Source organism: Hylobates moloch, unplaced genomic scaffold (genome assembly GCF_009828535.3).
Source record: "Hylobates moloch isolate HMO894 unplaced genomic scaffold, HMol_V3 SCAFFOLD_20, whole genome shotgun sequence".
NCBI lineage: Eukaryota > Metazoa > Chordata > Mammalia > Primates > Hylobatidae > Hylobates > Hylobates moloch.
Window position 1 is genome coordinate 37,534,645 of NW_026652295.1, and position 24,044 is coordinate 37,558,688.

Sequence of the window (24,044 nt, forward strand, 5' to 3'; positions counted from 1 at the left end):
AGAAAAAGAATATAGTCAATTAGTTGTATATTGTTGAGTGGCCAAGATTTTCTTAATAGTATAATACCTGAGTCTAAAACCAGAGGGACAAGATAGATAATATAACTGGAAGAATTTTAAAACATCTGTATGTTATAAAAAAGAATAAAATAATGGCATTTGCAGCAACCTGGGTGGAATTAGAGATCATTATTCTAAGTGAAGTAACTCAGGAATGGAAAACCAAACATATGTTCTCACTCATAAGTGGAAACTAAGCTATGAGGATGCAAAGGCATAAGAATGATATAATGGACTTTGGGGACTGGGGAGAAAGGTGTGAGGGTGTGAGGGATAAAAGACTACATATTGGGTAGAGGGTACACTGCTTGGGTGATGGGTGCACCAAAATATCAGAAATCACCACTAAAAATCTTATTCATGCAACCTAACACAACCTGTTCCCCCCAAAACCTATTGAAATAAAAAAATCTGTATGTCAAGAGCACCATAAATAAGATAAAAGCACAAACAAAGAAACAAGGATAGGTGTGTGGGCTGGGGACTATAGCATTCCACTTCAGTGGGAGACACTGGAAGTCCTTTTTCATATGTCGTGAATTTTTAAAAAATGTTTGAATGCTATATCCAAACTATTCTCCATGTATGAATTCCTCCTAAGAACATATTGAGAGATATACATCCAGATTTATATACAAGGATGTTTAATCTAGTGCTATTTATAATACTGAAAAATCAAAAATGACTTAAATATATAAAAAGGTATTGATTGAATGAACGAGAATGCATATGACATGATGGAACACTGTGCTGCCATTAAAAACTGTTTTCCAATAATATTTGATGACAGTAAAATATTCACAACATACTGTTGGAAACGTAGCGATATAAAGTAATGTATAGGCCAGGCATGGTGGCTCACACCTGTAATCCCAGCACTTTAAGAGGCTGAGGCAGAAGGATCATTTGAGGCCAGGAGTTTGAGATCAGCCTGGCCAAACATAGCAAAACCCTGTCTCTACTAAAAATACAAAAAATTAGTCGGGCGTGGTAACACATGCCTGTAATCCTAGCTACTCAGGAGGCTGAGGCATGAGAATCTCTTGAACCTGGGAGGTGGAGGTTGCAGTGAGTTGAGATTGTGCCACTGCACTCCAGCCTGGGCGACAGAGCAAGATTCTGTCTCAAAAAATAAAATAAAATAAAATAAAATAATGTATAATACATATATACATATATAGATTTTAATATAGATAGGTCTACAAACCCTTGGAGCCAGATATGTTTCAAAAATCAGAATGTTCTGGTTTTTAGAAGGTGATATTCCATATATTATATAATACGCTGCAGCTAAGATATAAATATTCAGGAAGATAGGGATAAATAAAGACTATAAATAGCCTCACATATGTTTAGGTCAGCTTTTGCCTCCAAAATGATTTACCATTTTCAGAGCTTTCTGAATTTTGAAATGAAGGTAAGGGATTGTGGATTATGCATATTAAAAGGATTAGAATAAAGGTCTCTAGGGAGGAATATTGGTGATTTTTATTTCCTTCTTTATATGCTCCTGTATTTTTCAAACCTTTTAATGTGAACATATATTATTTAATTAGAAGTAAGTCCAAAAAAAAAAAAGTGGAAGAGACACAAGCCTAATTTTGGAAAGGAATATAAAGGCAGTCAAAATTTTACTAAAGTCTTTCAAATACAAACAATTAAAACAAAACCTAAACCACCAAAGTATAATTATACTATATCACCTGCAGCAACACTTCCTCCAATGTTTCCTGCATACATGCTTCTCTTGAGAGTCCCCCTTATGATATCTTGGCAGTCCTTGCCCCCCACCTCTAAAAACTCAGCTTATGCTGTTTCTTGTCTCATTGGCCCCTTTCCTTCCTTGCGTGGGAATGTTTCTCACTTTTTCAATGCCAATCAATCTTTTTCTTCCCCAGGCCGTTCAGAAAAGATATAAAATATTTATCACCTTATGTTAAATGAAGAAAGATTACAAATTAATAACAACCTTCCACATTAAGAAACTTAGAAAACAAGAGCAAACTAAACTCAAAGCAGTGAAAAGAAAGGAAATAATAAATATGTGAGCAAAAAAAGCCAGATAATAGAAAAACAACAAAGAATCAAGAAGTCAAAGGTATCTTTTTTGAAAAATCAATAAAATGGACAAATATTTAGCTAAATTAACCAAGAATAAAGAAGAGAAAGTGAAGATTACTAAAATCAGCAATGAAAGAGGGGCGTAACTATTTACCTCACCCAAATTTAAAAACTCCTAAGGGAATACTGTGAACAATTATGCCAACAAATTAGATAACCTAGATGAAATGGAAAAAATATTAGAGAGAGATAACTATTGAAACTGACTCAAGAAGAAGTAGAAAATCTGAATAGAGCCATAAGAAGTATGGAGATTTATTCATTAATCAAAAAATTCCCACAAAAGGAATCTTAGTCCCAGATGGCTTCATTGGTGAATTCTAGCAAAATGTTAAAGGATAGCACTAGTTCTTCTCAGCTTTTCTAAAAAATAAAAGAGGAGGGAACACTTTTCAACCCATTCTGAGACCAGTATTACCATGATACCAAATGCAGACAAAGACATCACACATACAAAAAACTACAGACCATTATCCCTTATGCACATAGAAACAAAATTATCAACAAAGTATTACCAAACCAAATGCAGCACCATATAAAAACATTATACACTATGACCAAGTGAATTAATCCCAAGAGTATGAGATTGGTTAAACATACGAATATCAATCAATGTAATATACCATATTAATAGAATAATAGACAGCAACCACATGATCATCTCAACAGATGCTGTCTTAGTCTGTTTGAGCTGCTACAACAAAATACCATAGACTGGGTAGCTTATAAGCAATAGAAATTTATTTCTCATAGTTCTGGAGGCTGAGAGTCCAAGATCAAGACCCTGGCCGATTCAGTAGCTGATAAAGGCCTGTTTCCTATTTCATAGATGACTTCTCATTGTGTCTTCACATGGTGTAAGGAGGGCATCTTTTATAAGGTCACTAATCCCACTCTTAATACCTTGTCACTTCCTAGTACCATCACTTTGGGGTTTAGGTTTCAACATATGAATTTTAGGGGTACATAAACATTTAGTCCATTACAGATGCAGAAAAGCATTGAAAACATTGATAAATATGAATTAGCAAACTAGGAATAAGAGGAAATTTTCTCAACCTAATAAAAGGCGCCTACAAAAAACTCACAGTTAATGTCACACTTAATGGTAAAAGACTGAATGCCTTCTCCCAAAGATCAAGAGAAAGACAAGGATGTCTACTCTTACAACTTTTATTCAGCATTGTATTGGCGGTTCTAGATAAGGCAATCAGACCAGGCAAAGAAAAAAAAAAAACCCATCTACATTGGAAAGGAAGAAGTAAAACTGCCTCTATGATTGTGACATGAATTTGTACATAAAAAATTATAAGTTGTTTACCAAAAAACAATTAGAGCTAATAGATGAGTTCAGCAAGATTGTAGGATACAAGATCAATATTTAAAAGCTATTGTATTTCTATGCACTAGCAAGAACAATTCAAAAATGAAATCATAAACACATTACAATTCATTTACAATATTATTAAAAATAAAATACTTAGGAATAAATTCAATAAAACAAGCGGAAGATTTGTACATTGAAAACTAAAAAACATCATTAAAAAATTAAATACCTAAATAATTGGAAAGACATCCAGTGTTCATGGATCAGGAGACTTTGGTAAAATGGCAGTACTCATCTAATAGATCAAGAGATTTGACTCAATCCCTATAAAAATCCCAACAGCCTTTTTTTAAAATAGAAATTGACAAGATGATCCTAAAATTTGTATGGAAATTCATGGGACCCAAGCTAACTAAAACAATCTTGAAAAGGAAGAACAAAGCTATAGGACTTATGCTTCCCAAAATCAAGACTTATTGCAAAGCTACAGTAATTAAAACAGTGTGATATGGGTGTAAAGATATATATCATTGCAAAGAATATATATCTCAATGCAGAATTGAGAGTCCGGAAATAAACCCAGCCCTCACATATTATGGTAAGTTGGTTCTCAACAAGGGTTCTAAGACCATGCAATGTTGGAAAAGACAATCTTCTTAACAAACAGTGCTGGAAGAACCGATAGGCATTTGCAAAGGAATGAAGTTTGGTTTTTACATCACAATATACACAAAAATTAACTCAAAATGCATCAGAGACTTAACTGTAAACACTAAAACCATAACATACTTAGTAAAAAAAATAGGAGTAAATCTTTGTGGCCATGGATTAGGCAATGGTTTTCTAGATATGAAACCAAAAACATAAGCAATAAAAGGAAATATCGATAAATTGGACTTCATCAAAATGTAAAACTTTGTGCTTCAGAGGGCACCATCAAAGGACAACCTATAAAATAGGAGAAAATATTTGAAAGTTATACATCTGTTAAGGGTCTAGTATCCAGAATATATAAAGAGCTCTTACAACTCAATGATGTCAAATTACCCAATTTAAAAGTGGGCAAAGGATTTGAATGGATATTTCTACAAGGAAGATATACAAATGGCCAATAAACACACTAAAAGATACTCGGCATCGTTAGTTATTAGGGAAATGCAAATTAAAACCACAATGAGATATTTCTTCATTCCCACTACGATAGCGATAATCAAAGACAGGGACAACAGCAAGCATTGGTAAGGACGTGGAAAAATTGGAACATTCATACGTTGCCAGTGGAAATGTAAAATGGTGCAGCTGCTTTGGAAAACAGTCTAGCAGTTTCTCAGAAAGTTAAAGGTAGAGTTACCACATGACTCAGCAAACTTGCCTCTAAGTATATACCCCCAAAAAACTGAAAATATACATCCACCCAAAAACTCGTATGTGAATGTTCATAGCAGCATTACTCATACTAGCTAAGAAGTGAAAACAACCCAAATGTCTGGGGCTGATGAATGAATAAAGAAATGTGGTATATCCATGCTGTGAACTATTATTCAGCCATAAAAAGGAATGAAGTAATACATGCTACAATATGGATGAACCTTGAAAGCATGCTGACTGAAGGAAGACAGACACAAAAGACCATATATTGCATAATTCCATTTAATGAAATGTCTGGAATAGAGACAAAGTAGATTGGTGATTGCTGGGGTGGGAAGGGAGAATGGGAAGTGACTGCTAATGGGTATGGGGTTTCTTTTGGGGTTGATGAAAATGTTCTGGAATTAGATAATTTGATAGTAGTGATAGTTACACAACTCTATACATATATTTTAAAATATTGAAATATACACTTTATAACAAAGTATACACTTCATAATTTATATGGACATTGTATCTCAATTTTAAAGGTTCAGGAATATATATTTATTGAGCATCTACTGACTGTCAGGCACTGTCTAGGTGCTGGGTTGTCCACCGTGTCTAAGTCCCTAGCTGATATTCTAGACTGGGGATAAAACAGTTACTGATAAACAAGGTAGTACATAATATGCGAAGAAGAAAAGTATAAAATATGCTAGGAAGCAGGGGAAAGGACAGAGTGATGGGAGAGGTGTGCTGTTTTAGATAGAACGAGGACTGTCAGGAAAGTCTTGCTGATAGGGTGAGAAAAATCTGAGATGTGAAGGGAGTGAGTCTGGAACTCTGAAGGAGGGAACAACAATGAGGCTAAGGTGGGCCTGGGGAGGAGGCTGCTATGGCTGGAGAAAAGTGAATGGATAGGGGGGTGGTGAGATAAGAAAAGGTGTGTGTGTGTTTTGGGGGTGGGGGATGGTGTGTGGCAGCAGTAGCAGGGACTGACTGTGTAGGGGCTTATAGACTGTAAATAAGAACTTTGGTTTGGATTTTGGATTTTGCCTTGGATGCAATGGGAAGCCATTGGATGGTTCTGAGCAGAAGATGAACATAATCTGATTTAGGGCTTGAGAGACCCCTCTGGCTGCTGTAGGAAGAATAGCTAGTAGAGGACAAGGGTGGAAGTGAGGTCATCACCAGTTAGGAGGCCATTCCAAGAATTCAGGCAAGAGGTGGCAGTCACTTAGGCCAGGAAATAAAAGCAGAGTTGGGAAGTGGTCAGATTCTGGATATGAAGGGATGCCTCTAAATCGCCTCTTGACCCAATACCTGGATCAAGCAACAACTGTCCCAGGGCCACCTGAACTAAAACTAGACCTTCCTTTTAGAAGGCGTGTTTCAGAGGAGTTGGACAAAGACAGAGAGGCTGTGGCTCACACTCATGTGTTAATACTTTTTCAGCCTATCACTTTCCCTCATTGATCTATTGAACATTTGTGTGTTCTTCCAAAATAAGTGGGGCTCGATATCTGTCCACGATCCAGAGGCTCCTCCCATTCAAGTCACTCCTCTCCTTTCTTCTGCTTTTATAGGCTGGGTGGGATTCTTTTCAGGTGCCAGATTCCCCTTAGGAGCTGGAGAGATTCATGGGGGCTTTGGTGAGAACATTCACCTTTGCTTGTTAACACTTGGCCTATTTCAATTCCTGATTCTCCAAGCAGTGAGTGCTCTTCCATCCTCCTTCAGGCTCTCATTGCAAAGTGTCTCCCTATGACCCTGAACCCACGAATAATCCCTAATCTTGCACCCTGCAGACCCTCTCAGATTATCTGGCCATTAACCACAGGATGCCATTTAAATGGTGTGTCCTGACAGTGTCTCTGGTTTCTGACATACTTCCCTCCCCACCCCATGAAGTCTCCAGCCTCTTATAGTCTCTACCAGCAGTTCCCACAAACATACACTGGTTCACAATGTCTCCATTGATTGCTTTTCCTTGTACAGGGATTATGCTTCTAGAACTCAAGAAAATTTGGGTCCACAAGGGCTTGCTTAAGAGTTAATTTCCAATTGCAGTTGTGCAAACATGATTTTCAGACTTCTTCAATGTAGCTAATTCATGTGGGAGGGCACAAGTATGGTTCTCTGCCTGGGACATCTGGTCCTAAATGGTGTATTATATCTGGAATTATGACATTTCTCATCCTGGAGTGTTTTCGTGTTTAGTTCCAAGGTGGTGATTTAATCGGAGGAGCAGCTGAGAACTAGGTCTTAGACAGTTGCCCCTGAATGTACCCATCACAGGGCTGAACTGTCTCAGATTTCATCTCAGAAAAATGATCAAACATACAAAGAAAACCAAAACAAGCAGACAGAAAACACTGTGAGCCTGATATCTAAAAGGAATAAACAGAAAATTAAATCTTTACAGAAGCATCTGCTAAAACCTCAAAAAGGATTCTAACCAAAACTTACAGCAAAACTAAAAAATCCTTTTTCTCTCCAAATACCTGCGATAGCATTGTAGTTGCCTCTCGCACCATTGGTTTTGTTCCTCATTGTCTCCAAAGAATCTCAAACTCTCTAAAAGCCCACCATATGTGCCTTTTTCTCTCCCTTCCTGACCCCCAACCCTCGCCTTTCTGGGTGGTGCCTCCAGGTCTCTGCTCCATGCATTTCTCTGATCCACACAATCAAAGGCCAGGCCTGTTTGAACAGCAAAGATTTTTTTTCTTAGAAACAGTAGAAGGAGGCTATAATCATTCAGAAATTAATTTTTCATTCTAATCCTGCTGTAAGAGTTATGTTTCATCATAGTGAACTTTCTCCTATGTTGCAGAATGTAGAACTATCTCAATGGGGCAAGGACAAGAAGTACATGCCCGAAAGCTGATTCAGATGTCAATGCAGCAGGTATGTGACAAGAGACTGCTCCTGCTGCAACATTATTGCTAGAAACCCCACAGTCATGAATGTTACCACATTCTTCTCATGATGCTCAATCCTGATTTTTCCATTTTTGCTTATCATTACCTGTGAATTTTAAACCTCAGTCTAGTTTCCTCCTGATATTCCCATGGAAAGCTTATTCCATTTTCTATAGTATATGCTCCATTTTACCTTCACTGATTTTTTGTTCGTTTTATAATTTGGGAGACACACCTTCTGGTTTCTAAGAATGCAGCTTTAGCAGTCTTGGAATTTCATGGTCAATATGAATAGGTAGTACTTAAGGAGTGACAGACTGAGACAGTTAAATTTCCATTTTCAGTTAAAGGCAGACTTTCATTTTTCATTAATGGATCATTTCAGGCAAACGAAATATTTAAGGATGCTATGCTTAAATATTGATAATGGTTTTCACTGAAAATTGCAAGCTGAATGGAGTGTTGAGAGAGATTTCCCATCACTCCTAATAAATACACAGTTCATTAATTTTCTAGAAATGCTCTGTAGATAGCCATTTCAGCTGCATAAGAAATTATACCATTTATAAAAATAAAATAAGATTTTGGGTTATTTTTAAGCTTTTGATCTCAGAATGTCTGTACAAACTTTGGTGCAGCTTTTCCCTGGGAATTAATGACTAGAGAGGGTTAATGGGCTAAAACTGTTGGGTCATCAAATTTTCCAGCTAGTCATTAATTCTCAAATGCCCTAAGCCTTAATCTTTATCACTTAATTAAATCCAATGATTTATTTAATTTATATATGTAATTATACATAATTATTTTTACTCGGATCAAGTGTTTCACTCTATTGAGTGATTTGACAGTTTAACTTTGGGCCTTAAATAATTTCTTTAGTTTCTGCGAGTGCAAAACTTTTTAATTTAAATACTGTGTTCACATTAACCGTCTTTGGAATACTAGACTTTATAACTTCCATGCTGTGTTTGTCAAAGTGGGGAAAGTATTGATTATATGGCATAATCAGAAAAGAAAACCAGACATGAGCAGGTGCAGCCATGTTGCTGCCTTGAGGGACACCACGTTTAGCATAAAGCTAGCATTGTGGAACCCACAGTGGGGAACCAGAAAGTAAGTGGGTCCATGATGACACAAACGAATCCTGAATGCTATTTTCCTCTGAAACCCCAGTTGTATAGACGGCACATCCCCTTTGCTAGTTAAGCTGGTGTGAGTTGTATTTTCACTTACAGTTGAGACACGGTATGTATGCCTTGCCATATATTTATCGTGCTCACTATTTTGTAGTTTTATGTAGTTCAAGATAGCTGATTCCTATATAAGGGTGTTAAAATGTCTGGTGAAGAAACTATGTTCTCACAGGGCAGTGATGGTTTTGTGACATATTGTTTAAAGTAGTTTGTTTAATCAAGTACTTATTTAGAAAGTGCTTAATAAGTTATGTGGTTTCAGGAAAGTGTGGAAAGAGAGTGATGATAAAGAATAAAGCTTAGCATTATGGTAGTAAATGTCGCCAAATGTATTGTTTCCAACTTTCATGATATCGTGTATCTTTCCTTGTAACTATGAATAACTGTGAACCAGTCTTCTTGGTTTTGGGGGTGAGTCAGTTCTGATTTACCTTAGGCAGGTAAATCAGACAATGTTTTACCCTAGGCAGCAGGTAAAACAAACTTAAGACAACTTAAGTTACTGATTCCAAAATACCCGTTCCCACCATTAGATGGTGCACACACTGTACTTACACAAGTCTGCCTTCAAGTTTTAATTTCTGTTCCTTTCCGAACCAGGGGTGGCAGAATACAATCATTTTGAACCCACTTGATTCTAAGTAATTAGCTTGTGCCACTAGCAGGAGAAATGATTGTATTGACATATAATTTTTAAAAATGTGTTCAAAACAGAGTATTCACATGGTTTTAAAAAAATGCACGTTTTGTTTTATTAAAATCATAGCAAAAAATTACAAGAAATAAATATGAATTCATTTTTGGATACAGGGTGGTTGGGTATTACTACAAAATTGCCACCTTGGCCTGGAATTCATGGAAGAATTACTAGAGACGCTAATTACCACTGAAGCCAGTGATGATTCTTTCAGAGTATGGATAACTACGGAGCCCCATGATCGATTTCCAATTACATTGCTTCAGGTTTGTTGCTAAATGTCTTTTCATTGAGAGTTTATAGAAATAAAGATGACATCATTGACATTGTTGAAAGATGGGAACACAACAGAGCTTTTTGGTCCTGTAGAGTCTGGACTGCAAAATCTTATACTATAATACTATAATCATCAAAATCTTGACATCAAGGTTAGACTATAGTAAATATTTCCATAGAAGAGTTCTAAGACTTGGTACTAATTTATTGAGTTTCAGCTCTGATTAATGTACTTAGTTTATACAGCGCTGAACTTTGCGCACAGTTTATGTACCATAAGCATATTGTTTTCTGATGTACAGGTTGAGCATCCTAAATCTGCAAATCGAAACCTGAAATGCTCCAAAGTCTGAAACATTCTCAGTGCCAGTAGAATCCTCAAAGGTCGTATAACAATTTAATGCTAATATTCCAAAATCTGAAAAAATCTGAAATTCAAAATACTTCTAGTCCCAAGCATTTCAGATAAAGGATACTCAGCCTAATGTTGTAATTTCTATTTTATTCTTTATAGTAATTTATAGAAACAAAACCACTGTTTTCTTTTCATGACAGACCTCTCTCAAATTCACTAATGAGCCACCCCAAGGTGTACGCGCAGGTTTGAAAAGAACATTTGCTGGAATTAATCAAGACCTTCTGGACATCAGTAATTTACCCATGTGGAAGCCGATGCTTTACACAGTAGCGTTTTTACACTCCACTGTGCAGGTAACTGCGGAAAGCAGTTTTCACATTTAGGGGATGTCTGGTGGTGTGCTGAGGCCCCATTGGAGAGGCTTCCAGGAGGGCGCTATCCATTGCCGCTCTGTCTCCTTACTCTCTTTTCCTTCCTAACACTTTCCCCACCTAGTATAGTGTATATTTGTTTATGTATTTGTGTGTGCCCCCTGCCCCAACCCCCAACCCTGACTATTGGAATGTAAGATTCTCCAGGGTGAAGATTGTCTTTTTGTAACTGCTGACTCTCCTACTGTCACAACAGCATGCAGGGGATTGTCAGAGCTCAATAAATATTTGTAGAATGAGCTAATGGATTATAAAGATAGGAGCTTGGTTTTGAAAGTGCCTGGGCTGGCCAAGAATTTTATGTGCACCATCTCCTGTAATACAACCACATTTCAAGATAGGATTATCACCATCTCAAAGATGTTAAGTACTCTTCAAATGTGGTTGACTAGGATTGGCTGAACTAGGATTGGCTGGCTCTGATTTATGTATTGTTTTGACTCTATTTATTACCTGATAGTAAAAGTGGTGGTGATGTTGGAGGGGGAGGAGGAACAGCAGCTCCCTGTCTTTCTCAAGTCATTTGCTGTTTGCTTTTACAGTCTTAGTACTGATGCAGTAACTTAATAATTTTATGATTACCAAGCAACTTGTCTGTTATGATTTTTAAACTTATTGTTAGTGTTTTGTTCTGCATCTGAATTTTATATATTGTTCTGTAATTCAAAAGCTATACGTTTTCAATGCACTGGATGCATTCCTTGATTTCACAGAGAACTGAAGAGATTCCTTTAAGCCCTACCTGCAGTTCTTTCTTACCTGAGGCTAGGGTGAAGGACAAAATAAATCAGTTGGTCTATCCCAGGAGTCAGGCTTTTAGCTGTGTACAGTGATGGGCAGAACTTCACGTTACCTCTCCCTGCCCTGTCCAAAGATGGAGGGGAACTTAATGCTCATCCCACAAAATATTGTGTGTATTTACCCCAATTCATTATCCCTACCACTTTACTAGGTTCCTGGCTGCCCAACAGAGAGGGCTGTAGTGTTTGTCTGCCTCCCAACACTGAGAGAGTTAAAATCAGATTAAATGCTTTGCTGGTGGTTATCTTTACTAAGTTCCATTGTGGCCTTTGGATTGTCAATTACAGCTTTCAAGTCACAGAAGTCTATTTCATACATTCTTATCTGGGAATTGTTCGCTTTGCTAGACCTTATCACACTCTAATACAAATATTGCTTTAACTCTGCTATTTCATTCCCAATTGACAAATAATGTATTTTATGATTCTGTTCCCAGTAGTGATGATTCAACTCTTCCACTGTGCTTATCATGGAGAGCTGGTTGGGGGTATTTTCCATATGGTTAATGTGGCAACCTGTGTTTTTAGTGGCCATTATCCAAGTGCTAAAGGGAAGAAGAGCAACAGGACTATGGTCCAGCCATGGGGCTAAAGTGCCCTTGCACTTAACACTGCATGTGTTTGGGTTAAAACGGAGGAAAAATATTTTCACTGCTAGGGCAGTGAAGTTACCAGTGGAGTGTTCAAGAATAAAAGGCTGAATATCTCTTAAAATCAAATAATAGAGGGCTAGAAATAACACTTCACTGAGAGTCAGGAGGCCTGGACTTTCGTGCTTGCTGTGAAATCAGTTAGCTGAAAGCAGTTAGTTGATCAAGTTGTGTCTCTCTCAGGGCTTCTGTTTCCCCATCTGTGCAGTTAGAGGCAGAAGTAGGTGATCTTTCAAGGTTTTTTTCAATTTCTAAAATTCCGTCATCCAGTTCTGTGACAATACAGTGAGTGTAGGTAATTCTTTTTCATCAATTTGAGAAGTGTTTACTGTGATATTTCCAAAATCTCCTGGGAATTTTAGATGTATGTTTCAGAAATATCACAGAAATGTTTGCTGTGATTTTGCCTAAATATTTTTTTACTTGGTTAGGATAGGGACAGCTTGATAGAAAAATCCAAAATTCTTTAGAGACTTGTTGTCTTGGGCCAGAAGCATCAACATCACTTGGGAGCTTGTTGGAGGTGCATCTCGCCTCATACTCTCCTGGATCAGGCTGCATTGTACCAAGATACCTGCATGATTTGTGTGCACCTGAATGTCTGAGACTCAACTGCTATAGGAAGGAATGTTGTGGATTAGATTGTTTGTGACTTACGTTTCTTTTCTCTCTCTAGTGTTGAGTATAAGAGCCAAACATCTGATTTGTTAATTGATTAATTGAGTCCTCCAAATTAAAACAGGTATCCCTTGCTTTAAACAAACATATTATATGTACTTTTGTTCTTGCAGAGACAGACTGAAAAAAGAATTAGGCACAGGATCTGAAGCTCCAGAGGGGTTCATGCTGGAGTTCATCCCACATTACAATGCAGAACCCAGGAGTAAAATAGCCAACTCCCTGCCTGCTCTCCAATAAAACATGTAAATTCTCCCATGGAATCCTGGTTTGGGCGGCATTATGCCATCAGCTTACCCCAGTTCATAGGCATGATATGTGGATTCTACTTCCGTTGCAGGGAACAAAATGAGCACCTCTCCTTTCCTGGGATAAGGGGAAGTAGATTTGGCCGGTCAAGGATAACTTGGGCAGAAGAGTGGTGGAGGGTGTGGTTTGGTTTGTTCTTGAGGTGGGAGCAGGCTTTCCCAGGAGGAGGGTGCCCTCGGTGCTGCCATGGGAACAGGCATAGATGCACGAGGCAATGCCGCACTAAGCTGTGCTCCCCACCACTCCCCCTCTCCTCCAGCAACTTACTATCCACACAGGACAGTAGCAGCTACCCTGAGAGAGGAAGTTCCTGCTGAAGCCCCCACCCCTGCTGCAGTCCAGTGATGTCTCTGCTTTTGCCAGTGGCCCTTCTGCCCTCCCTATGGGAGCCTTTTATTCCCAGGACCCTGGTGTGTGCCTGGGTTCAGTTTGGCTGCCACTCCCTGAATGTTTCAGCATCCTCTTGAAGATTACCTAGGAGGGAAGCTTCTCTGTGGCCTCGGTATTCTGTCTCTACGCTTTCCTGGGTGGTGTAGCATCCAGTGTAGCATCATTCTGGGCTTGAGAGCAAGCCCACATTCACCTTTTGGGATTTTAATTTTAAGCACATTTTCCTCCAAAGTCTTAGTCTTTTGAAACTCAATCATTACCTTTTTAGCCACCTCCTAACACCTCCTGCAGAAGATCAGAATAATGTTCTCTGGGTTATTTTTTTCCTATTGATTGTCAACGTGCCACTCTTTGAGGTGTGTGTTGGACGGAGTAAATGTCTTAAGCAATGGTCTTCTCAGCCAATGCCTGGGCCCCAGAACAGGACACTTAAGTCAAAATCCCCAGGAGGCCAAAAGGAAGGAGCTCAGTCTTTTTAAAAACTTCCAAGGGATCCTGATATGCAGCAAGAATTGAAAATAATGGCCAAATGGCCACAACCCTTAAGGGAAGAGTCTGGAACCATTTTTACATCCATTTCATAGTCTGGAGTTTTTCTCCCCATCACCTTGGTTTGTCCACATTGAACTGCATATTTCTTTATGACTTTTCAAACAGCTTATATATAACTCTGTGAGGTGAGATGTCCTTTTTTTTTCATTTTTCTTTTTTAGCTAATGTTATTGATTAGGATCTCTAAGGGCCTATAGTGGCAGTTGCAAACTTGGAAATTTTATCATGGCCCTTAAAAATTACTTAGATAGTAAATAAAAGGGGCCCTATCAACAGGGCCCAGGGAATCTCACTATTAACAGTTCTTCATTCAGAAAAGTGTTTGCTTCCCCTACATTTTGTTTTCTTTCTCAAGTTTGAGCCTTGATAAACATTCCTTTCAAATTTAATAGTGCATATAAAGTTCTTGCTTTGGGGAGAGATGGTTATAAAATTCGTCATTTAAATGTCTTTGAATAATTATGATAATATGATACAGGTTTATCTTTTACACTCTGCCCCATAGTGTTTCCCAGAGGTTCTGGCTGTTTCTGTTAACTGTTTTTACCTAGTAAAGTTTCCCTTACATTGTCTAGTGTGGCTTGTATTTTTCTTTGTATATTAGCTCCAGTTATTGGAGTTAGATAGTTACCTCCAGTTGTCTTGTTCTGAAGCTGTGAAATGATTCTGCAGCTCTGTGGGAACTGCTGAGGTAGAACCTAACGTAAAATTGGAAATGGCTCTGACATCATTAAAATGATTGAACAACTTTTCATCAGTGTTCTAAGGAGTTTTTCATGATTCCACATTTTCCATATTTCTCTAGTAGTTCAGAGTTTTGTATATTCTGGGAAATGAAAAGAAGAAACTGTATTAGTCAAATTAAGTAGGGAGTGGACTGGTTTTCCTAAAATCATCACTCACCATCTTAATGATGGACAGTCCACTCCCTTCTGTCGAATGAAGTTTTAACATTCAAATTTGTCTGCATTCCATGTCTTGAAGCACGTGACCACTGAGTTGCTGCTACTCACCAGAACTAGCCCTCTACTGCAGTAGAACCTTCTGTCTGCAGCCTTTTTCTCCACGAGTCACAGGATTTGTGTTTTTTGCTCATGGCCTTTGCCAAGCCTGGAAGTCTCTTCTCTTCTTTTTGCAAAGACCAGCTTCAGTTTTATTCTTCCCAGAAGCCTCTGATTGAACGTCTCCTTCAGGCTTATCATTTGTGTAATTTTGACAGTTAATTATATTCACTATCCCATTATTCTTTTTCTTGTCTCCAAGTCTTATTTTTGCAAAAAATTAAAACTTCTTGAAAATGCATCCTTTTTAATATTTTCTATTGTATTGCATAGGACTCATCCCATGGTTTCAAAAATGTTAATTAAACTGAAGAAATTCAATATACCAAATAAGTCTAGCAAAACCCCTTGGTTTGATCTTCCAAATGAGTTCTTAGGTTCTAGTTGTTTGAGTCTATCCTGATAGTATTCCAAGGCAATTTTAAAAAATAGCAAGAAGATGAAATGACTTCATTTGTGAAAGAAAAGGCACCCACTAAGAATTTGGGCTTTTTTTCCCAAGATGAGCTAATCAGTTTATGACTTTAGTGAACCAACTTAAAAAATAAATGCTTTAGATGCAGATTGGTAGTAAGAAATATAAACATGAAGCAAATCTCAGCATTAGGGCAATTTTCAAAACTCACATTTTAAAGAACAACTAAATTGCAATTGCTCCGTGCATATAAATAGGAGTGTTTCCATAGAGTCAATTTGAGCAGCTTTAGTAATTGGAGTTATTTTTCATTCGGCCACCCATCTAATTGAACATTAAAATTTAAAAATTAAACACACAGGTAAAACTAATGGTGTAAATTCTGATCCTCTTTTTCAAAAATGGGAAAACATTCACATTTCACTAATAAGTCATTAGCATTCTTCTCTTCAAAGTCGTCAAGATGGAAGAAATTCCAAGAACTAAAAGGGTTAGCTGTATGAATTTTCATGTTAATATCCCATAACCCTCTCCACCCACCCTTGCTCCTGGGATAATCTGGAAGAGGCTCACTTCAATGTTTCTGAGGTCCACTTCATAAATTCCAAACGCTAGGTCAGCCTCAGCGTTGACCTCTTACAGAGGAAGAGTTCCTTTTGCCCTGGTAATAATCGACCAGTGTTTATTGGGCAACCATGATTCTTTCCCCCAAGGTGCAAAAGGGGACACAAAAATAGAAGACGTGTTTTTCACTGTCAAGACTCAAAATCTGGTTACAGGACCACATATTTCAATATGAAACATCTTTAAAAACCCACAAAACAAAAACCAAGGCAACATGAATGCTGGGACTAGGAAGCAGGAAGCTGTCAAGAGAAGCAGTGTTAGGGATCAAGGCTCCCACCGTTGCACCTAGAACCACACAGTCTCTCCTCCCTTCCAGGCTGTGGCCTCTGCTCCTCCTCACCTCCTCTAAGTACAGGGTGGAAGATGGTTCTTCACAGCTCTTGAGTTTACAAGTTTTCCTATTCTAAGCCCCAGACAGCAATTACAAACCCTAAGTCCAAATGTCTGGGAGAAGGGGTCTGGTCAGTTCTTTTTGGGTTGGCTGTCTACCTTGGATCAAATTAGCTAAGGGATAGGAGTGGGTGTCACATAGCACAAATCTCTAATGCCTGACAACCTTAACTAAAGAAGTTTAGGTCTAGAGGTAACAGTAGTACTTTACGTTTTTAGGAGCTACTCCTATTATTATTATTATTGTTATTATTGTTGCTCTTAGTCTGATCTCCCAGGGTCAGAACATCTAGACCCAAATTAATCTTAATGGTTTACTAAATACTTTAAAAGCATACCCTGAAACTCAGTAATTAAAACCTTTGAATTTTCTGAATTCCTTCTCTGGACCTGTTCATGAACTTGTCCAAGCAAAAATTTATTTAGATTTTTTTAAATGGTGGAATTATTCAGGATCTGAATCATGGAACAGCTGCAGCAAGAAGGATTGGAATGGCTTGTGAAAATGGCAGTGTGTGTGTGTTTGTGTGTGTGTGTGTTGAGTTGGGGAAGGCAGAAAAGAAAAAGAAAAGTTAGTATATACTTAGAGGTAAAAGAGTAGAATTAAACCTTCTCATAGATGTATAGGGATTCTACTCTCCACGTGGGTCCTCACCTTAGGCACTAGAATTAGGGTCTAGGAACTAATCTAATAAATCCCTGGCCCTTTCTTAGAGGCTGATTATGTGTTGGGATAGGAAAAGCTGATGCCATAGAAACATCTGGACTCATCTATGTGGTTTGTTGGATCATCAGTTCTTGGAGCTATCAGGTCTAATACTTGCCATACCTTTAAAATGCTCTCTGGAATATCAAAACAATTGGATCATTTGCTCTGAGTCCAGTTTGATTATTTATGGGTGATTTGGCAATTGTAAACAGTTAGCCACTATTGCACAGGAGTCTCTTAGGCCCTCTTTGATTAAGTAGAGGGAAACAAATTAGGGTCATGTGAAAGTTTCAAGACAGACACGTCATGTATACAACAGAAATTTTTAGTTTTCAAAGTCTGAAATGGCAAGATTGCAAAGTGAAGCCATCACAGAGTCTAAGTGTTCTTGAGAGAGGTTTAGATAATCCAACTGAAAAAATTCAAACCCTTGCATTTGACGTTTCAAACTTTCAAGAGTCCAATGTAGAATAACAGTTCATTCAACAGATATTTGTTGAGCATCTACTGCATTTTTTTGAGCTGTCAGTGGAGACCTAGACTTTTTTTTTAAACCCAAAAACTCCAACTTGACAAATCTTTGGATATTTGTTTATATAAACCCCTTAGCTATAGAGCCATGAAGTAATATTTCTAATATGGCTATATGCCACATAACGTTTCAGTCAACATGGATTGCATATACGGTGGTGGTTCCGTAAGAGTATAATGTATTTTTACTGTACCTTTTCTGTGTTTAGATATGTCTAGATACACAAATACCTACCATTGTGTTACAGTTGCCTGCAGTTTTCAGTCCAGTAACATGCTGCACAGGTTTGTAGCCTGGGAGCAATAGGCTACATCATGTAGCCTAGGTGTGTATAGGCTGTACCATCTAGGTTTGTGTAAGTGCCCTCTAAGATGTTCACACGAGGAAATTGCTTAATGATGCATTTCTCAGAACGTAACCCCATCGTTAGGCGACATGAATGTATATCCAAAATTGTATATACTATTCTTTTAAACTAATGTCAATTTATTTTGATAATATATCCTAAATTTTACTGTATTTTGATAGCAACGAAAAATGGAATCAGGTACTTGCAATACTTACTTTTCTTTGTTTTTTTTAAGGAGCGACGAAAATTTGGCCCCTTAGGATGGAATATTCCCTACGAATTCAATTCCGCTGACTTTTCAGCCAGTGTTCAGTTTATTCAGAATCACCTTGATGAATGCGATATTAAAAAAGTGAGTGAAATTGTGCATTTTTTCCTGTTTTTATTGCTCTTCTTAAATCAGGGTTCTACAGTCATTTGAAGTCTATGATAAAGTGTGAATTTGCTGAAGGGACTTGTTGCTCTAATCAGGCACTTGCTGGGGCAGCCTGTCCCCGCCCCCAACACTCACATACCACAGAAGCTAACAAACTCAGTGTGTTGCAAAATACCACAGCCTTCCTCATGTTGCACTTCAAGAGAAGGTGTGCCTTAGGTCAAGCTTCTCCTCACTGGTCCTACTCCTGCCTCCTCAGAAGTGAAGACGGTATCTGCCAGCCCATGTGAAAGTTCTTTTTCACCTTAAGTCACTTCTTAACTGCTCAGCTTATGCATATGAATAACAATACTTTCTAGTAATGGTCATTCATCATCATATGACAATTTGCCGTTTTCAAAGTTCTCATGTATGCAGGATCTCATTTTTATCTTTACAACCCTGTGAGATCAATTAAAAAGGCATTATTATTTATTTATTTATTTATTACCCATTTTACTGATGAGGTAACAGACAAGAGAGACTAAGAGACTTTCTCAAGGTCACAGAGCTGAGAACGTAAACTCTGTTGTCCTTTCACACATATAAAGGGTTGGAAATTTGTTTTTTCTATAATCTTTGGCAAGTCAATGAGCCTTGAAGCCTGTTTCCTCATCTATAAAATGACTATTGTTTCTGTGAGGAACGAATGAGTTAGCATTTGTGAAAGCACAGTACACAGTACCTAATAAGGGCTCATTAAATATGACTTTCTACATTCTGGCCTCCTCTTCCTCCCCAGAGTAGGGCTTCAAGGTAATTAGAGATTCTGCAGCCTCCGTATTGGGGTGGTAAACCATGATGAGTATTTACTCTAGAACCAAACTGTCATTTTTCCTTGAAATGACAAAGGGATATGAAATTAAAAGTTTGGCAGTCTGATGAAAAGTTATATTCTATGTGTTCATATTCTGTGGTCATTTATCATTTTGGTACATACAAATAATAGTTACCTTAAAATAGTTGCTTTGAAAGGCAACCAAGTTGAAAAAATAAAATTTTAACCAAGAAAAAGCAAACAAAAACAAATATCCTTATTTCTCCTAACTCAAATGTATCAAGGGTTTAAAGAAACTGCTAAACTGCAATATATTGCTAGTATAAAATTGCTATAGAGATTAATAAACATTTTGATGTAGTTTTAGCACACAGAATGAGATGCAGAGGATGGCAGAGGATTGCATTGAGGAAAAATCTTGTGGATAAATAATTTTCTTGTTGTTCTCGTAATGATTCCAGAAAATACATTACTAAGAAAGCATATTAAAGCAATGATTACTTGATTTTTCTCCCTTTTTCACTAAACACCACTTTTCTCCTCTGTAACAGCTTGGCATTACTACAATGAGTATTATAGGTAATTATATCCCCAGAGTGAAAATTAGTGTTTTTCCCTATTTTAAATAATATATGTGCAATATACTTACCAGTGTTTAGTATTGTAGATTTTTTCTTGGTGAACAAACTGTAATGGTTCCAGCCATGTAATAGTGAAAGAGTTATTAATATAAGACGATGAATAATTTTAAATGCAAGTCTAGTGAGTGCTTCCTTTTCCAGACCTTTCCTCTAGGGAAAGACCTGAAATGTTTATAATGATGTGTTTGGGTTGACAATGAATAATCCTTTTTTACTTTTAACAAAGGGTGTATCATGGAATACGGTTCGGTACATGATTGGAGAAGTACAATATGGAGGCAGAGTGACAGACGACTTTGACAAACGTCTACTTAATTGCTTTGCCAGAGTAAGTCAATTTAGAAAAATAAAGTTTGGAGACACATTTCACTGTATTTTCCAATTTTTTTGTTTGTGATAGGTCTGCCAAACTTAAGCGTACAGCAGAGCTGCTGCAAAGAATTAGCCAAGAAACAAATGCATGTGTGCGCTTACACACACGCACACAATGTGTGTGCATGAGTGTAAGCGCACACATGCGCACACACACACAAAACAACCAGCAATTGGGCCAGGCGCGGTAGCTCATGCCTGTAATCCCAGCATTTTGGGAGGCTGTGGCGGGCGGATCACGAGGTCAGGAGTTCTAGACCAGCCTGACCAATATGGTGAAACCCCGTATCTACTAAAAATACAAAAAGTAGCCGGGTGTGGTGGTGAGTTCCTGTAGTCCCAGCTACTTGGGAGGCTGAGGCAGAAGAATCACTTGAACCTGGGAGGCAGAGGTTGCAGTGAACCAGGATTGCACCACTGCACTCCAGCCTGGTGACAGAGTGAGACTCTGTCTCAAAAAACAAAACAAAACAAAACAAAAACAAAAACAAAAACCAACCAACAATCTACTTGTGGTGCAGAGCAGAGCAGTGGTCAGTTCTCATTGGTCTATAATTCCTTTCCCGTGTAGATGAAACTGCGTATGCCCAGGGCCTCTCCCCCACCGCCCCTCTTCCATCTTCCCCATTCCTGTGCACCTCACTTGTGAGGAAAACACTGGCCATCATTTCTCTGCCTCTTCCTCTGAGTGAAAGTCTCATGGTGATTTCAAGCCCCAAAATAAGTGATTGGGGGATTAATCATAATTTGAGTTTTCTCATCTCCTCTATTAGGATGGACAATTGGAAATTGAGGAAGTGTTCACTTTTTCTCTCTGCCAAATAAAATCCAAATGTAACATGCTGATAAATATTTTCTAGAGAAAATTGTTTCTTAGCAATTGTGGCTTTCACATCAAGGATGAATGTAATAAATAACACCTACCAGACTCAAACTCTTCTTAAAATGTTTTACATTTTAGGGAAGTAATATACAACACCTAAGTGGAAGAAAACCAGATGTCTTTTATGGTTATTAAATTCTTTATATTGGAACCTATACCAGTAATTCTCTACTTAAATGATTCTTTTTTTCTTGACAAAATTAAAGCCTCAACAACAAAGCACAAGCTTTGGGAGTATTTTGATAAGCTGGGGGTTGGCTAAAAAATGGATTTTTAACCTTTACTTGTTTTAGCAAGTTTTTCTTGAAGCTACATATGGAGAACTGTGAAAAATAATAAGTGTTGGTGAGGATGTGCAGAGGGAGGAGCCCTGCTGCTGGGAGGGCAAATGGACACAGACCTCCTGGAAAGCAGTCCAGTAATACTTAATGAAATTAGGTATCTCAGGTAGACATTTCTAGAAAGAGTCCACAAATGGACACTTACAAAAATATTCATGGCAACATCGTGTGTGGAGCTGAAAGCAAGCATCGTAGATGGTTTTCCTGGAAGCAGAGGTGGAGATTTGCATTCAAGTGCCTCCTCCCCAGCCTTCCTCCCAGATATGACCTTGGCTGAGGCAGCTGCCTCCTGCTAGGGCAGTTCCTGGGGAGGGACAGTGCTGTGAGTCCACAGTAGCCAACACTCCAGACAGCGCAGGGGAGTGAGTACCTGCTCCTGAAAGAGGATCGAGTGGCACATCATAGCATCCACTGCAAAAACCAAAGACTCCTAAGAGAATAGATAAGATGTGGTGGGTGAGCACCATGGCATACTATTGCTCACCCTTGTGGGGTGCAACCTGTTAGTCATAGTCGTATCAAGTGTGTGATAGGACTACCTTCTGAACCAGAATCCTCCTCCTGAATATACGTCCCAGAGAAATTCTCAGAATGTACCAAAGAGATTATTCATAGCATTGTTGGTGGTAGTGGGAAGTTGAAGGCAACTTAGGCATCCTTCATGGGGAAATAGTCATGTTACCTGTTGTAGAGGCCTAAGGTGGCATACAATGCAGCACTTGGAAGCAATGATCTGTATAACATCATGCATAGCTCTTACAAACAGTGTTGAGTGCAGAGCTTTTAAAAAAATAAAGTGAGATCTATAAAGGAATATATGCATAGCTCACAAGGATAAATACATGTTCTAAGACATATATCAAGTACACTTAAATAGATGCCCTCAGAGGGAAAAGGAGACAGTGAGTGGATATCAGGACAGAATGGGGAAAAATTAAAATAAAAGGGTCCTAGATTAATAAAAATAATAAACTCAGGAATGTGAGAAACTCACCTCTGTATTTGAGATTCAAAGGAGAAAAAAAAGATGTCTTAATAAGTATACTTTGTTAGAATAATTGTAAAAGTACCTAAAACTGGAGTTTTAGCAGTGGAGACTAAGATGTGGTTATCTTCAGAATATAATTCACCAAAAGTACCAGCAGAATGCTAATGGTATCAAGTGCATGGGTGAAAGAAGAGGGGAGTCAGGGTCACGCCTAGTTTTGACTTAAGCGACTCTACACAGAATGGGGCTATTTACAGAGAAGAGGAAGGACTGCAGCAGGAATGAGTTTTATTGGCTGGGGCTGGAAATTAAGAGTTCGGTTTTGATCATATAACATTTGAGATGTCTATTAGACATCCAAATCAAGTTGTCTAAGACCGTAACTGCCATGAGCGTAGGGACTTTGTCTTATTACATCAGTGCCAAACTCTGAGCACCAGAAACAGAGCCCAACACATATAAGTGCTCGGTAAATATTTGTTGAATAAAAGAACGAATGCATGAATGAAGGTGAACAAGGCACCTGGATGTACAGATCCGGAGGTCATGGTGGAGCTCAGGCATGGAGATAAGGATCTGGAATTCTTCAGCATGTAGATAGTAACAACGGAAGCTGCGGTGTTGATCCAGAGCCTCCAGGGAGATGTCTGAGCGCGGAGCACAGGGAGGGGGAGGAAGAAGTGTCGCTCTCTCAGCCTGCTCCACCTTCAAGATCTCAAGCAGGGGGATTCCGCTCTCTGACCCCTCTTTTACCTTTCTTCCTCTTCTACTTCTTCCCTGTACTCTGACATTTGGCATTTCGGGCCACAGAGGACTAGTCAGCTGACCTCAACACTCTCCTAGAAACCCAAGATTCTCTGTCCTCTGGGCCTGGGATGTGCAGACTTCCTGATCTAAAAGCACAGGCTTGGAATGTGGCCTCCCCATTCCAAGTAACAGCAGCTCCCACCTCACCTGAGTTATGTTACTCCCTTCTATCATCTGATTCTGGTTTCTCTGGACTCCGTTCTCAGCAATTAGTGCCTTAAGTCAAAAGTTTATCTTACTATTTTCCCATTCATTTGCCCCTGAGTAGCTTCTGTGGGCTTATTCCCTCCCCCTCTCTCAGGACTTCCCTAAGAGTGGCACAACCTTCAGTGACTTCAATTCTCTGACTGTTGGCCACCCCACTTCCTTATCCTACTGAATCTTCTCTTTGCCCTACATCCTCTCCAACCTCCTGTCTTGTTGCTTTCTGTCATTCATTTCTCTGTCTAGCTTGGACCTGTTTCAGATGGTCATCAATAACCAGAGGTGAGTTTGGGTCTCTGGCCCTAAGGGCATGAGCTTACCACATGAACCTGGCAGCAGCAACCCTCTTGAGAAAGGCTGCACAAAAGCCCCACAGCCCCTACACCCTGCCTTCACCTGTTTGATCTCATCCTCAGCCC

At 38.6% G+C, this 24,044-nt stretch overlaps 1 protein-coding gene across 9 annotated transcripts in view; it reads left to right on the plus strand.

The window, feature by feature from the left end:
- DNAH8 (dynein axonemal heavy chain 8) overlaps window positions 1-24,044 on the plus strand; it is a 309,672-nt gene that overhangs the window by 244,550 nt on the left and 41,078 nt on the right. For 8 of the 9 annotated variants that reach the window (XM_058432164.1, XM_058432166.1, XM_058432167.1 and 5 more), the window contains 5 exons: window positions 7,692-7,765; window positions 9,783-9,935; window positions 10,501-10,656; window positions 18,432-18,548; window positions 20,257-20,358. In XM_058432164.1, the coding sequence (XP_058288147.1) occupies window positions 7,692-7,765; window positions 9,783-9,935; window positions 10,501-10,656; window positions 18,432-18,548; window positions 20,257-20,358 (602 nt within the window). Of the gene's footprint in view, window positions 1-7,691; window positions 7,766-9,782; window positions 9,936-10,500; window positions 10,657-12,975; window positions 13,108-18,431; window positions 18,549-20,256; window positions 20,359-24,044 lie in introns of those variants that run through there. The other variant, XR_009211262.1, reaches the window with a different exon arrangement.